The 13,949-nt window shown below is 67.8% G+C and overlaps 1 protein-coding gene across 4 annotated transcripts in view; it reads left to right on the forward strand.

The window, feature by feature from the left end:
• Positions 1 to 13,930, forward strand: part of DOT1L (DOT1 like histone lysine methyltransferase) — a 41,941-nt gene extending 28,011 nt beyond the window's left edge. For 3 of the 4 annotated variants that reach the window (XM_040461845.1, XM_040461848.1, XM_040461847.1), the window contains 16 exons: positions 808 to 918; positions 1,060 to 1,294; positions 1,697 to 1,810; positions 2,451 to 2,542; positions 2,861 to 2,962; positions 3,227 to 3,364; positions 4,052 to 4,177; positions 5,170 to 5,654; positions 5,845 to 5,980; positions 6,382 to 6,528; positions 7,589 to 7,703; positions 8,654 to 9,216; positions 9,457 to 9,659; positions 11,839 to 11,903; positions 12,387 to 13,310; positions 13,415 to 13,930. In XM_040461845.1, the coding sequence (XP_040317779.1) occupies positions 808 to 918; positions 1,060 to 1,294; positions 1,697 to 1,810; positions 2,451 to 2,542; positions 2,861 to 2,962; positions 3,227 to 3,364; positions 4,052 to 4,177; positions 5,170 to 5,654; positions 5,845 to 5,980; positions 6,382 to 6,528; positions 7,589 to 7,703; positions 8,654 to 9,216; positions 9,457 to 9,659; positions 11,839 to 11,903; positions 12,387 to 13,310; positions 13,415 to 13,506 (3,648 nt within the window). In that variant the 3' untranslated portion in view covers positions 13,507 to 13,930. The remainder of the gene's footprint in view (positions 1 to 807; positions 919 to 1,059; positions 1,295 to 1,696; positions 1,811 to 2,450; positions 2,543 to 2,860; positions 2,963 to 3,226; positions 3,365 to 4,051; positions 4,178 to 5,169; positions 5,655 to 5,844; positions 5,981 to 6,381; positions 6,529 to 7,588; positions 7,704 to 8,653; positions 9,217 to 9,456; positions 9,660 to 11,838; positions 11,904 to 12,386; positions 13,311 to 13,414) is intronic. The other variant, XM_040461846.1, reaches the window with a different exon arrangement.
• The last annotated feature ends 19 nt before the right edge of the window (positions 13,931 to 13,949 follow it).

Genomic DNA, 13,949 nt, shown 5'->3' on the forward strand with positions numbered 1-13,949 from the left:
CAAGTGGCCACACACGCGCAGGTGCTGGTCTGTGCGACGGGGTCTGGGTCACGGCCCTGCCCGCGCACACCCGCCTCAGCCTTAACGGCCGAAGCTGGGCCACGGTTCTTATGCGCGTTTCGGCAGCGGGTTGAGCGGGTCTCTGAAGTGGGCTTTGGTGACGCGGGCATTTGTGCTGAAGGGCGGCGAGCGGCCCTCGTGCCGTCCCGGCGTGAGTCGCCATCCGAGGGCAGAGCGGCCGCCCCCGCAGCGGGGCGCCAGCCTGGGTCCTGACTGCGCCGGCCGCCTGGTTCCTGCATTCCTGCCAGTGCTCACGCCCTCCCCGCTGCGGCCTCGCGGCCGCTGTCCATTTGTTCCGTACGTCTGCCCGAGAGCTTTTCTTCCTTTCTGGAGACTCAGACAAGTCCGTGTGCAAGAGAGGCCTGTCAGACGGCCAGCTCCTGCCACCTGGGGCCCCGTGTCCTTCCCACCGTAGCCGGGCACCTGTGCCCACAGCCCTGCGGCCGCCGGCCCGCCCGGGTGTTGCTGGGAGCCCAGGCCGGCGGCAGCGTCTGCCCTCGGGCGCGGGCCTCTCTCGGTGTGGCGGTGTGGCAAAGCTCGCCGCCCGTGGGAGGGAAAGGACTGTCGGGCGGCTCCTCCGCCCCGCGGTCCTCGCGGTCTGCCTGGAGGGTGGCGGGGGGGGGGGGCTGCACTCTCGGGCTCCGCTGTGCCTCGGTTTCCCCGCCTGTGCTGGTGGCGCACCGCGAGCCGTGCAGGAGGGCCCGGCCGAGCCCGCGCATCCGCAAACGCCCCCCGCTTGCTTTCCAGGAGGAGCAAGAGGCGGCTCGGCGCCGGCAACAGCGAGAGAACAAGAGCAACACGACCACTCCCACCAAGGTGCCCGAGAGCAAGGCTGCCGTGGCCGCGGACACCCCCGTGGTGAGCGCTCACCGCACGCCCTGCACCCGGGCCCCCCCCCCCCCGCCGTGCTCCGTGGAGGGCGGCGGCTCCCGTGACTTACCGGGAACGCGTGTCCCCGACAAGGGCGTCGCGTCCCCTTGACGTCCCGCTGTCCGCTAGGATTCCGGTGCCGAGGAAGAGAAGGCTGGGACGACCGCCATCAAAAAGCCGTCCCCCTCCAAAGCCCGGAAGAAGAAGCTGAACAAGAAGGGGCGGAAAATGGCCGGCAGGAAGCGCGGGCGCCCCAAGAAGATGAGCGCTGCCAACCCCGAGCGCAAGCCCCGGAAGAGCCAAACTGCACTGGACCTCCTGCACGCCCCGGCCTCGTCGCAGACGGCGGCGCCCTCGCCACAGGGTGAGCCGGCCGCGGGCGGGCCCACAGCCCCCCTCACCTCTCCACCTCGGGGCTCAGGCCGCGGTGACGGCTCGTGCGCTGAGTGGCTCGGTGCCGCAGACGCACTGGGGCGTCCCCCGGGCCTGTCTACGCCCGGGCGCCCCGCCCCGGAGCGGGTCCCGCTCTGGGCCTTGCCAGCATCCTGCTGACCCAGGCTCTGGTGAAGAGCTGGGATTTCTTCGGTCGCGAGGGGACGCGTCTCTGCTTCCGGAACTGCCGGGACGTCGTGTCTGCCAGCGAGCGTCCTTGGCCGACCGCGTTCGGTCGTGTCTTTACAAAGACCTGGCAGTTCCGTGGAACGGACTGGCCGGGCCCCGGGAGCGTCAGTCTGCCGCTGACGCGTGAATCTGCTTCTCCCCGCAGATGCGTACAGGTCACCTCATAGCCCCTTCTATCAGCTACCTCCCTGCGTGCAGCGGCACGCCCCCGACCGGCCGCTGCTGGCAGCCACCCCGCCCGCACTGCAGAAGCTGCTAGGTGAGCCGCGGCCTGGCCCGCAGGCCCCCACGCTGGGCGCCCCGGGCCTCAGGCTCAGTGCCGCCAGGTGGCACCTGGGCCTTGGGTCGGCCCGGCCCCCTGGTCGCCTGAGGTCGGGGCTCCACCCCAGGGCATGTGGGGCCATTTCTGGGGGGGGGGGGGGGGGGGGTCTGTGACTGTCTGGACTGCGGTGCTTCTGGTATCGAGGGGGTGGGGCCCAGGGTGCCGCGCGGTGCTCCCCAGAGAACAGTCCGGGCCGTATCTACGGCAGTGGGTGGGGGAGGCCCCGTGTACGCACGCGCTCACGATGTTAGGCCGGGTAGACCTGTTGCTCGTCTAAACATCAGGCGAAGGAAACCCCTTCTGTGCTTCGGGCGTCGCCGGTTCCCTCGGTTCAACATCGGTAGCCCGTGTTTACAAAAAAACCGGCAGATTCAGTAACACGGCCTTGCGGGGAGGACGACACCGGGGAGCGGTGGCAGCAGCCACGAGGGGCTCCAGGGGGCACCGAGGGCCCTGGCCTGATGGCAGGAGGTGACCTCCAGCAGCCTGTGGGGACGGCGGCCACGCCCTCCCACACCGGCGTCTGAAGGGCCCCACGGGGCCACGTCTGCAGCGAAGTCGTCTCGCTTCCCCCTAGAATCCTTCAAGATTCAGTACCTGCAGTTCTTGGCCTACACCAAGACCGCCCAGTACAAGGCCAGCCTTCAGCAGCTGCTGGACCAGGAGAAGGTGAGCCCTGCCCTGGGCCCCCTCACGGAGCGGTTCTGCCCCCCGGGTCCCGAACGCTGCCGGGCTGTCCTGGGCCCAGAGGCATAACCCGGCGGGGGCTCCCACGCCGTAGGAGGAGCAGTGACGGTCTCCGCAGGCCCAGTCACCTGCCCCTGCAGGGTCTGGAGAGGCTGCGGGACGTTGCTCCTCACCGAGCAGCGATGCTCTCAACCACTGCGATGGGCCAAGGGGCGTCGGCCTTCTGGGCCGGGGCATGTCCCGCCGTGGGAAGGGGCGTGGGGGCACGGGGCCTCCCGTCACCGTGCTGCGCCCCTGCAGGAGAAGAACGCCCGGCTGCTGGGGGCCGCACAGCAGCTGTTCGGCCACTGCCAGGCCCAGAAAGAGGAGATCAAGAGGCTCTTCCAGCAGAAACTGGATGAGGTAGGGGTGCCGAGACCGCACCACCACCCTGGGCGGGCAGCGTGCGGGCCAGGGCACGGCCCAGGGAGTGGAGATCTGGAAGGATCTTCTCCTTCCTGGGGTTTTGACCTTTCACCTGTTCTGACGGCGGGTTCCGGAACGTGGGAGGGCTCGCGCCCCTTTCCCCGGCGGCCGCCCCCCGGCCCCCTCCTTACCGGCCCCACCCCTTGCCCGCCATGGCGCATGCCCGCATGAAAGCCCACCCGTGCTATCGTGTGTCCACAGCTGGGGGTGAAGGCGCTGACCTACAACGACCTGATTCAGGCGCAGAAGGAGATCTCGGCCCATAACCAGCAGCTGAGGGAGCAGACGGAGCAGCTGCAGGAGGACAACAGGGAGCTGAGGAGCCAGAGCCTGCAGCTGGTGGGCGGGGGGCGGCCTTCTGGGGCACACGGGGTGGGGAGAGGGGCGGCGGAGGGGGCACATGGGGCGGGGGGGGGGGTGGCCTGGAAACGGTCATTCTGTGTGCACCCTGGACAGGCAGGATGACAGGGTGCTCGTGGGGCCCGACGTCCTTCCCGAGGATGGGTTTCCCAGGCCCCCCCTCACCCGACTCCAGTCCGGCTCATTCTGGGAGCACTGAGGTCCCTTCCTGGGCTCTCAAAGGACGTGGGAGCCAGCAGGGCCCAGGGCTCTGCCAAAGGCCCTGACGCTTTCACCAGACGTGGCTTTGTAGGTGGCCCAGGCTTTCGCGTTTCTGCCACCCATGCTGGGCTCCCGAATGCACCCCTAGGGCTAGGGCGCAGGTCTCTCGGGACCTCGCTCCCACGGGGCCCAGGGCACGTTGCTGGACGGGCAGAGCGCCACTTCTCACGGGGCCTCCCCGTTCGGTCCTGAGGACCCTCATCTTGTCCCCCTTGGGTGTTCCTACAGGGGACCCTGGTCTCCCCCTTGGGCTGCCTTCTCAGCCTCACCTTCCCTTAGCGGGTCCCTTCTCTGGGCCTGCAGGCCCTCAGGGACACCTGTCCGGTGTCTGCCCTGTGCCGGGCGGACCGGTGCCCACCCCGCCCTCCCCGCGGGCTCACGACTGCGGCCTCCCCGTCCCTGCAGCTCAAGGCTCGGTGTGAGGAGTTGAAACTGGACTGGTCCACGCTGTCGCTGGAGAACCTGCTGAAGGAGAAGCAGGCCCTGAGGAGCCAGATCTCCGAGAAGCAGAGGCACTGCCTGGAGCTGCAGGTGGGGGCCCCTCTGGGCTTTGACGCATCACGAACGCGGGAAGTGCCCCCCGCCAGCCCCCCGAAACCACCCTGCTCCCGAGGACAGGATATGGGTTGTGTTGCTGCAGCGACGGCGGCCCTGATGCCCCGTCTTGGCCCGCGGGGGGGGTGGGGCGCCGGGCTTGGCGTCCGAGGGGCCCCGCTTGTTCCCGCTTGTTCCCGGGGCGGCTCGGCTTCCGTTAGAAACCTGGGATCCCCTCGGCGCCCCTACCCACCTGGGGGTGGGTGCCGAAGCGGCCCCCGGGGAGGGCAGCGCTCGCGCACCCCGCTGCAGAGCTTGCGCTGCTCGCTGAGGACGGTGACGTGTGCGTCCAGGTCAGCGGGGACACAGGGCGAGAAGGAAGGGGGGGCAGGGGGGCCCGCGTGTCCTCACGTTCCTCGGCTGCTGGCTGACCGGGTGTCCCCACGACCAGTTGTGCTCTCTGAAGGGTTGTGGCCCAGGCCTCCCCTCCTGCTAAGCCAGCGGCATGTGGCACAGAGAAGAGGCCTGCCGACCCTGTCGGCCGGGCCGGGCCCTGTTTCCGCAGACACACCAGCAGGAGGAGCTGCTGGGCGCTGACCCTTCCGCGTAGTAAAGAACGAGGTGCTTTCCTTACGGGAGAAGAACAGAGAGGCCTCAGAGGGGGCGTCTCGCGTCCCCAGTGACCGAGAGGGAGCGCGGTGGGAGGGCTCCTCGCGGACGGAGCGCCCGTAGCCTCCTTCACAGACGGGGGCCGCCCCGTCCCGTCCCCTTTCCCACAAGTGCGCGTCGGCAGAGCTGCTCTGGACGTCCCGGAGCCTCTCGACCCGTGCGGGGTGGCCGGCGGCGCTGGCTTCTGCGTCACCCACAAAGCCGGCCCGCGTCCTTCCCGCCTTCCCGGGCCCGTCCCTCGGGTGCCTTGCTGGGCGCGGCCCGGCCGGCCGGTCCCCAGGCCGGTGGCGGCGGCAGGCCTGACCCCCCTCCCCTTGCAGATCAGCATCGTGGAGCTGGAGAAGAGCCAGCGGCAGCAAGAGCTTCTGCAGCTCAAGTCCTGCGTGCCGCCCGACGACGCCCTGTCGGCGCACCTGCGCGGGAAAGGCGCCCTGGGCCGGGAGCCGGAGGCGGACCCCGGCCGGTTGCACCTCGACCTGGACTGCTCTAGGTTCTCCCTGCCGCGCTTCAGCAGCGCCAGCCCGGAACTCTCCATGAACGGCCACGCGGCCAGCTACGAGCTCTGCGGTGCGCTGAGCCGGCCCCCCTCCAAGCAGAACACCCCCCAGTACCTGGCCTCCCCGCCGGACCAGGAGGTGGTGCCCTGCACCCCCAGCCACGGCAGCCGGCCAAGGCTCGAGAAGGTGTCTGGCCTGGCCTTGCCGGACTACACCAGGCTGTCCCCGGCCAAGCTGGTGCTGAGGCGGCACCTCAGCCAGGACCACGCGGCCGGCGGCAAGACGGCAGCCGGGGAGCTGCACCCTCGGTGAGTCTGCGCGTGGCACGCGCCAGCCCTGCTCTGGTGCCCTGGGGCCACCTTGGGGTTCTTAGGGTGAGACCGCAGAGGTTCAGAAGAGATTCGGGGCGTTTGCCGGGCCCGGGATGCCAGCTCTGGGTGCAAAACCCCGGCTCTGGCGGCTCCCCGGAGAACGAACCAGAGACGCGTCTTCTTCCAGAGCCGAGCACGCCAAGGAGAACGGCCTTCCGTACCAGAGCCCGGGCATCGCCAACGGCATCAAGCTGAGCCCTCAGGACCCCCGGCCCTCCTCCCCCGTGGCCTTACAGATGACAGGGGAGAGGGGCAGCGAGAAGGTGAGGGCGGGGCGTGGGCTGTGCGGGGCGCTCGGCAGGCATCCTGAGCCAGGCATCCTGGGCCACGCCAGGCTTCGGGGGGGGGGGGGCCGGGGGTGAGCCTGGAAACGGTGCTGAGCCCCTGTGGGAGGCTGTTGCCCGCAGGCTCGAGGAGGAGGGCGGTGGTTTCGTTCGTGAGCGGAAGGCGGCAGGTGTGAGGGGCAGCGTGTGGGTCACGGCGTGGGGACCTGAGGTTGGGGGGAGGCGGGACCCTGAATTTCGGGAGGAGCCGTGAGGGGGGCGGTTTACTGGGACAGGGGGCCTTCTCCTGTGGCGGGAGGTCCCCGTGTCCTTCCGGTGGTGCTCGCGGCCCTGCGTTAGCGGTCAGCGGGAGCAAGGAGGGTGTGGCCGTGTGTCTGCAGGGTTTGAAGGAGCGTGCCTACGCCAGCAGCGGGGAGGCCATCACCAGCCTGCCCGTCAGCATCCCGCTCAGCACCGTGCAGCCCAGCAAGCTGCCCGTCAGCATCCCTCTGGCCAGCGTGGTGCTGCCCAGCCGTGCCGAGAAAGTGGTGAGTGGACGCCGGGCGGGGAAGGCGCCGGCCACCTGCTCTCGCAGGCCCGGGCCCTCGTGCTGCAGGGGTGTGGTGTGTAGGCAGAGGGGGTCTCGTTTTATTTTTTCCCCGCAAGGCCTGGTAGTTCCCTTCTGTGAGCTTGCGCGCTGGTACGTTCGGAGCAGACCGCCCTGCTCCGGGACATTGGAACGCCCAGATTCCGGGGCTCCTCACGGTGACGTTTTCCCGTGTTTGTTTCAGGTCTGTTTTTGTAAAAGGGGGCGCGCGCGGGTGGAGAGGGACTAAAAGTCTGGATTCGGTACAGGCGCGCAGCCCGTCTCCCCTCCTGCTGGCTCACCTTTGGCCCTCCCGCCTCACGTGTGTGCCCCCGCGAGTGGCAGAAATGGCAAAGTCTCGTGTGATGCGGGCCTTACTTTGTGTTAATTGAGACACGAGTCACGGACGGCCCACCCACATAGAGCATACTTTAGTGGTTTTAATACGTTCAGTTATGCAGCCGTACCCCTTCACGGGTTCACTCACACAGGTGGACTCCCACCCCGTGTGGCCTCTCGTGTCGGGTTCCCTCCCTGAGCGTCGCGTGTTTGGGGTCCGTCCGCGGGGCGGCGGGGGTGGGCGCCTCGCTCCTGCTGGCGGCCGAGGGTCTCTGTTTGTCCGAGGGTGGACGTCCGTTTCCACCTTTGGCCATTGTGGATCACGCTGCCGTGAACGTGCACGCACAGGTTTGGTGTGCGTTCCATAGAGGAGTGGAATGACTGATTACGTCATAGCTGCAGCCGGTCCCGTCTCTCCTTGATCCCTCCGTCGCTAGCCTGACGTTCGCCGTTAGCCACAGCTATCCTTTCGAACCCAAGTCGCCTTGTCAGAACCTTCTGGTGACCGCCCACGGTGCTCAGACCCAAGCAGGTCCCTTTCCTCCTATGTGCCGGCTCTCACCTACCTGCCGTTCTCCCTGCCTCCGGCCCTTTGCACCTCCCGTGGCTTGCATCTGGGACACTCTCTTGACCTTCACCCGCCAGCCCCGGCTCAGCTGACAGCGCATCCTTTTTCTCCACAGAGAAGCACCCCCAGCCCCGTGCCGCAGACCCGAGAGTCCTTGTCCACACTTGAAAAGCAGATGGGCGCTACTGCACACAGCGCCGGAAGCAAAAGTCTCGCCCCGGCCCCTGCAGGTCGGTGGGCTCCTCCTGCTCCTGAGTCCCTGCCCCTGGCCCTTCCCCCGTGGCCCAGCTGGCCCACCTCCTCCCGGCCGTGGGGCCTGAGGCGTGGCATTGGGGCTGTCGTCACACAACACGACCAGCTCTAGGCGGTTGGGGGTTTCTCGTGTGGGCTTCGGCAGGGCTCGCGACCCTCGGGCCTCGGCTTCCCGACGTGAACGCACTCGCTCTGGCTGTATTTCAGCCCGGGAGGTGGGCCTCAGCCGGTAGGTGATGTCCTCGTCAAGCTGCTGTGGGCGTTTCTAGCCCGGTGCCGGTTCTCCTTCAGGGAACGCCGGTGGTTGAGGCCACACGCGCTGGCAGAGGCCCCAAGGGCTTTCTGTAGCAGGCAGCCAGGTGGCACTCCGCGGTCCGCTGGGTCTCGGCCCCCCTGTGCGGCTCTGTGGCTGCGGAGCGCGTGGCCCGGGATGTGTGTGCCAACGATGGCGTTTACGCAGCAGGCGCCCAGACCGCTGGACCCACGGGCTGGTCTTGAGTTAGCCGGCCCCCGTGCCGACACGTGGCCTGTAGGAAGGGAGACCCTGCCTCCAGTTCCTGGCACGGCAGCCTCCCTAGCACCGGGGCCGGGCCTCGGTCTGCACAAAAGACGTTCGCGTGCTCAGGGCTTCCCCCATGCTTGGTGAGGCTCCCGGGGCGGGCCGTGAAAGGGCTCCCTGGGGGTGCCGGCGCGCGTCCGGAGCTGCGGGCCCCCAGTCCAGAAGTGCCGGGAGCCCAGGGGCGCCCGGGGCTGGGCGGGCATCTCTCGCACCGCCGAGCTTGGCGCGCGGGCGCCTGTGTCCGGGTGCTCGAGGGAACCACGTGTAGGGCAGGTTCGTGGGTGCCGAGCTCCCTCACCAGCTGCACCCGCGCGGGTCCCCTTGGCCACTCTGCGCCGGGCTCCCCTGAGAAGCTGTCTTTTCCGGCAGGCTTCTACGCGGGCTCGGTGGCCGTCAGCCCAGCCCCCCTCGCTTCCGGAGCAGATCCCGGCACCTTTGACGAGGTCCCCAGCGCAGGCGGTCTGTTTGCCAGCGTGGGGTCCTGTGGCTCCACCCCGCAGCACCCGCCCCTGCTGCCGCAGCCCCGGGGCTCTGGCGCAGCCTCGCCCGCCCACCCGCTCTGCGCCAGCCCCCGCCTGGGCGGCGCCGCCCAGGGTCCGCTCCCTGACGCCAACAAAGGGGACCTTCCTCCCGAGGCCGGCTTCTCGGACCCCGAGGGCGAAGCCAAGCGGAGGATCGTCTTCACCGTCTCGGCCGGCGGGGGCGGCACCAAGCAGTCGCCTCCCAGCAAGCCCAGCCCTCTGCCCACGGGCGGCCGTGGGGACGGCAGCCAGGGCCACGGGCAGGACAGCCGCAAGCGGGGCAGAAGGAAGCGGGCGGCGGCAGGGACCCCCGGCCTGAGCTCAGGCGTGTCGCCCAAGCGCCGGGCCCTGCCGTCCGTGGCCGGCCTCTTCACGCAGTCTTCAGGGTCCCCCCTGAACCTCAACTCCATGGTAAGGCTGGGAACGGGCGGGGGCGGGGGTGGGAGGGCGTGTTCTGTGCCCAGCCCGGCCGGGGCCGCAGGGCTCCCGGAGCACAGCCAGGCCTCGGCCCCCTCGCCCCGGCACTCCCCCGGAGGGTCCGGTCTGAGATCCGGAGCGGGTCAGGGTGGGAGGGTCCCAAGCACAGCCCTGGGTGTCGGTGCTCTGGGAGCCTGTTGACGGGGTCGTGCTGTGTCTGTGCTGGTCCCTCAGGTTAGCAACATTAACCAGCCTTTGGAAATCACGGCCATTTCGTCCCCTGAGAGCCTGAAGAGCTCCCCTGTCCCCTACCAGGACAGCGACCAGCCGCCCGTCCTCAAGAAGGAGAAGCCCCTGAGCCAGACCAACGGGGCCCACTACTCCCCACTGACCTCGGACGAGGAGCAGGGCTCCGAGGATGAGCCGGGCAGCACCAGGTGAGGGGGGCCAGGCAGGGCAGCTTTCGCGGGAGGGAGGAGAGGCCCTCGTGATCCGGCGGGGCCCCTCCCAGGGCAGGGCCCCTCCCAGGGCAGGGCCCGGGTGAAGGACAGGCGGCGTCCGGCTGCCATTAGTTGGGGGGCACGGGGGGCACAACCCCTCGGCTGCTGTCCACGGTCCCCCAGAGCGGCCGTCCTCGGGCGGACAGTGTCTCCGGGGTGTTGGCCTCCGCTCGGCGAGTTGCTGTCTGTGAAGGGCCCTGGCCGCCTTCCCACCCACCTGAGATTCAAGGTCCAGGGCAGGGCCGGCCACCCGGGTTTGGAGGCCCCGGCGTGGGGGCCGCTCTGTTGTTTCTCGTCCGGGGCGCAGGCGGCCATGGCAGGAAAGCGCTCGAGGAGGCCGAGCTCTGCGCTGCTGGTGAACGCTTCACCCAGGGCGTGATGGGTCACGAAGGGCTTCTCTTTTGTGCGTGGCGGTCTCACTGGCGCGGATTCCCGCAGCACGTCTCTGGAGCGCGATCTGGGGGTCGGGGGCGTGTTCAGAGTGGTGCAAACGTCGCTAGTGCCAATTGGAGGAGGTTGTTGTCACCCCGAAAACAAGCCCCCTTATCCGTCACTCCCTGCCCCTGCCCCAGCCCTGGCTCCCACCATCCACTCTCTGTCTCTGTGGACGGGACTCCTCCGGGGGGACCCCCTGTGATGGGGTCACGCGGGACGTGCCCTTCTGTGTCCGGCTCCTGTCACCGCGCACAGTGGCCTCCGGGTCCGTCCACGTGGTGGCAGGCGGCAGGACGTCCTTCCTCCCTGGGGCTGGGTCACATTCCGGGGTGTGGGTGGACACACCGTGTTTGTCCTTCGTCCACGGAGGGACCCTGGGGTGGGTGTTGCCACTTTTCAGTTCATGAGGACTACGCTGCTGTGAAGTTTCACACACGTGTTTTTGTTTGAAAATGTTTTCCAAAAAAAATAGTGTTTCCCGTTTACCCAGAAGTAGAATTGCTGGGTCACACGGTGACTCTGTTTAGCTTTTTGCGGAACCTCCAGACTTTTCCGCAGTGGCTGCCTCGTCTCACGTCCCCCGGCCACGGGTGAGGGTGCCAGTTTCTCTGTGTCACTTGTTATTTTCTGGTTTTGTCATCTACCTACCTATTTATGATTTTTTTAATATTAATTTAGAGAGAGAGGGAGAGAGAGGGAGAGCACAAGTGGGCGGAGGAGAAGAGAGAGGGAGACACAGAACCCAAAGCAGGCTCCAGGCTCCGAGCTGTCAGCACAGAGCCGGACGCGGGACTCGAACTCACGGACCGTGAGATCGTGATTAAGCGGAAGTCAGATGCTTGACCAGCTGAGCCACCCAGGTGCCCCAACTGTTTTGTTTTTTTTTTTTTTAACGTAGCAGCCATTCTTACGGGCACAGCGTTTCGTAGTTGTGGGTTCCTTCTCTTTCAATCACCAGTGACGGTGAGCGTTCTCTCGTGCGCTGCTTGGCCATTTGTGCGTCTTTGGAGAAACGTGCGTCCAGGTGCTCCTTGTGTGTGGCGTCGTTGGGTGGGATTTTGTTCGACTGTCAGAGTTCTTTACGTGTTCTAGACGCCATCCTTTATCGGAGATCTGATCCTTGAACGTTTTCTCCCTTCCTCTGGGTTTTCTTTTCACTTTCTTGCTGGTGTCCTTCGAAGGGCAGAGTTAGATTTTGGTCCAGCCCCATTCCTCTTTGCCTGCTTATCTTGCCTGTGCTTTCGGTTTCTTGTCTAGGGTGATTCATTCTGTTCCTCTTCCGGGTACCTAAGTTATGTTTCTAGGAATTTTGCACTTGAGTGCTTTTGTTTTGTGTTGGGAATGTCCAACCTAGTAGTTTCCAGATCCTTTTGGAACTTTTCCTGTGTTTCTGGAGGTCATAGCATTCTTGGCACGTGCTCTGGAGATACTGACACGTAGAACATACGGATTTGGTGCCCCTGTGCCTGAGCCTCGGCCCTGTCGCCTGCCACTGGCGGCGTCCTGCACGGCACACGAGAGGCCTGGGAGCCACAGTTGCCTGTAAAGGGGTCTGAGGGCAGGTGGGCCGCGTGCCGCCTGCCTCCCCGCCTCCCCGCCTCCCCAGGCAGCAGCGTGCGCACACGGCCCTCTGCCGTGCAAATGGATTTCAAACATCTGCCGCCTATGTTTTTCTCGATAGAATTGAGAGAAAAATTGCGACAATCTCCTTAGAAAGCAGATCTCCCCCGAAAACCTTGGAAAACGGTGAGTGACTTTCCTCCCCGTTCTGTCCTGTATCTCCCCCGGGCTGAAGGTGACTCGGCCCCAGGGCGTGGCCTGGACGCTCGGCTTCTAGAATGGTCTCTGGGCAATGTTGAGTGCCACCTGCGTGGACAGCGGGACCTAGAAAGCCGTCCCCGCGGCTGTTGGTCCCGGTGCTGCCGGGCGGCAGTCCTGTCCCCTCCTGTTTGGCCCAGGCCGGAGTCTGACTCTCTCTGCTTACACGCCTGCCTCGTCCCCCCTCGCACAGGCTCTGGTGCCCGGCTCCCCCCCCCCCCCCCCCCCGGCCCGCGCTCGGCCCCCCCCGCCCCCCCCCCAACAGGCCTAGTTATGGACCGCGGCACGCTTCCCTTGGGTGGGAGGGGTGTCTCTGAGCCCCCAGCCCCTCAGAGGCCCAGCACCTCGTCTCCTGCCCCGCTCGGCCCTCGGAGGTGCCTGCGCCTCACGGGCTGCACGTCTCCTCGGCAGGTGGAGGCCTGGCTGGGAGGAAGCCGACCCCTGCCAGTGAGCCCACCAACAGCAGCAAGTGGAAGTCTACCTTTTCGCCCATCTCCGACCTCGGCCTGGCCAAGTGCGCCGACAGCCCGCTGCAGGCCGGCTCCGCCCTGAGCCAGAACTCTCTGTTCGCTTTCCGGCCCCCCCTGGAGGAGCCCGGCTCGGCCGACGCCAAGCTGGCCGCCCACCCCAGGAAGAGCTTTCCCGGTGCCCTGTCGGGGGCAGGCGGGCTGAGCCCAAGCAGCAACCCTCCCAACGGCTTCGCCTTCAGCGGGGGCCTGGCCGCCGACCTCAGTTTACACAGCTTCAGTGATGGTGCTTCTCTCTCCCACAAGGTCCCCGAGGCGGCAGGCCTGGGCGCCCCCCTGAGCTTTCCCGCCCCCCGGGGCAAGGACAGCGCTGCAGAGCCTGGGCCCTTTGTGAACAAGAGGCAGCTGGACGGCGCGGGCGGCCCCAAGGGCAGGGAGGCAGGCGAGCCGGGCCCCCCGGCGTGTGGGCCCCCGGACAAGGCCTCGCTGGCGCACGGCAAGCCGGGCAAGGGCCGGGACCGTGAGCCCGACCTGAAGAACGGCCACAACCTCTTCATTGCAGCCGCCAACGTGCCCCCCGGGGGCCTCCTCAGTGGCCCGGGCCTCGCCACGGCGGCGTCCTCAGTGGTCAGCGCGGCCCCCTCCGCCCAGGCGCACCGCCCCTTCCTGGGCACGTTTGCCCCCGGCCCGCAGTTCGCCCTGGGCCCCATGTCGCTGCAGGCCAACCTGGGCTCGTCCGTGCTGCAGTCCCTGTTTGGCTCCGTGCCGGCCGCCGGCCTGGTGCACGTCTCGTCCGCCGCAACCAGACTGACCAACTCGCACGCCATGGGCAGCTTTCCCTCCGGGGTGGCAGGCGGCGCAGTTGGAGGTAGGCGGACGCGCGTCTCTCTCCTGTGACTCTCGGGTCCTGTGGGCCGCACGCCATCGCCGACACCCTCCTGGACCGCCGGGTTAATGACAACTGCTTTCCAGGTTCCCTTGCAGGGCCCCCTAAAGGGCGAGAGGCTGTGCCCGTGTGTCCCCTCGGGTCCACTTTGCACCCGTCACCTCGTTCCTTTTCGTGAGCTGCAGACGCGCCTGTGGCGTGGGCAGAGCGCCCACGCGTGAGTCGGCCTGTGTCAGGTCCTCGGGCCGTGACGGTGTCCCTTGTACCTTCGGGAGAGCTGGCGCCACGACTAGGGCTTTGTCTCATCCCCGTGGAGGCCACCTGTCGAACCTGACACGGCCCATGGGTCCGGGCGGCCGCGGGGGGCCGGCGCTGGGCGAGAGCCGGCGGCCGTGGCGCCTGCCGCGTGGTGGCACCGTGTAGGGGTGGAGAGGAGCCGCGTGGCTGGGCCGGGCCGGGCCCACCGCGGGGTCCCAGCCAGCTCTGTGGTGGGCGCAGGCGGGCAGGACCCCGTCCTGCGGCTGGGAGCCCCGGGCAGGTGCGCCCGCAGGTGAGTCACACCGGCCGCCCGCGCCCCTCCCCCCCCACCCCCCCCCCCCGCCCCCGGCGGGGGGCGGCGTG

Source organism: Herpailurus yagouaroundi, unplaced genomic scaffold (assembly GCF_014898765.1).
Source record: "Herpailurus yagouaroundi ecotype Mexico unplaced genomic scaffold, PumYag 295, whole genome shotgun sequence".
NCBI lineage: Eukaryota > Metazoa > Chordata > Mammalia > Carnivora > Felidae > Herpailurus > Herpailurus yagouaroundi.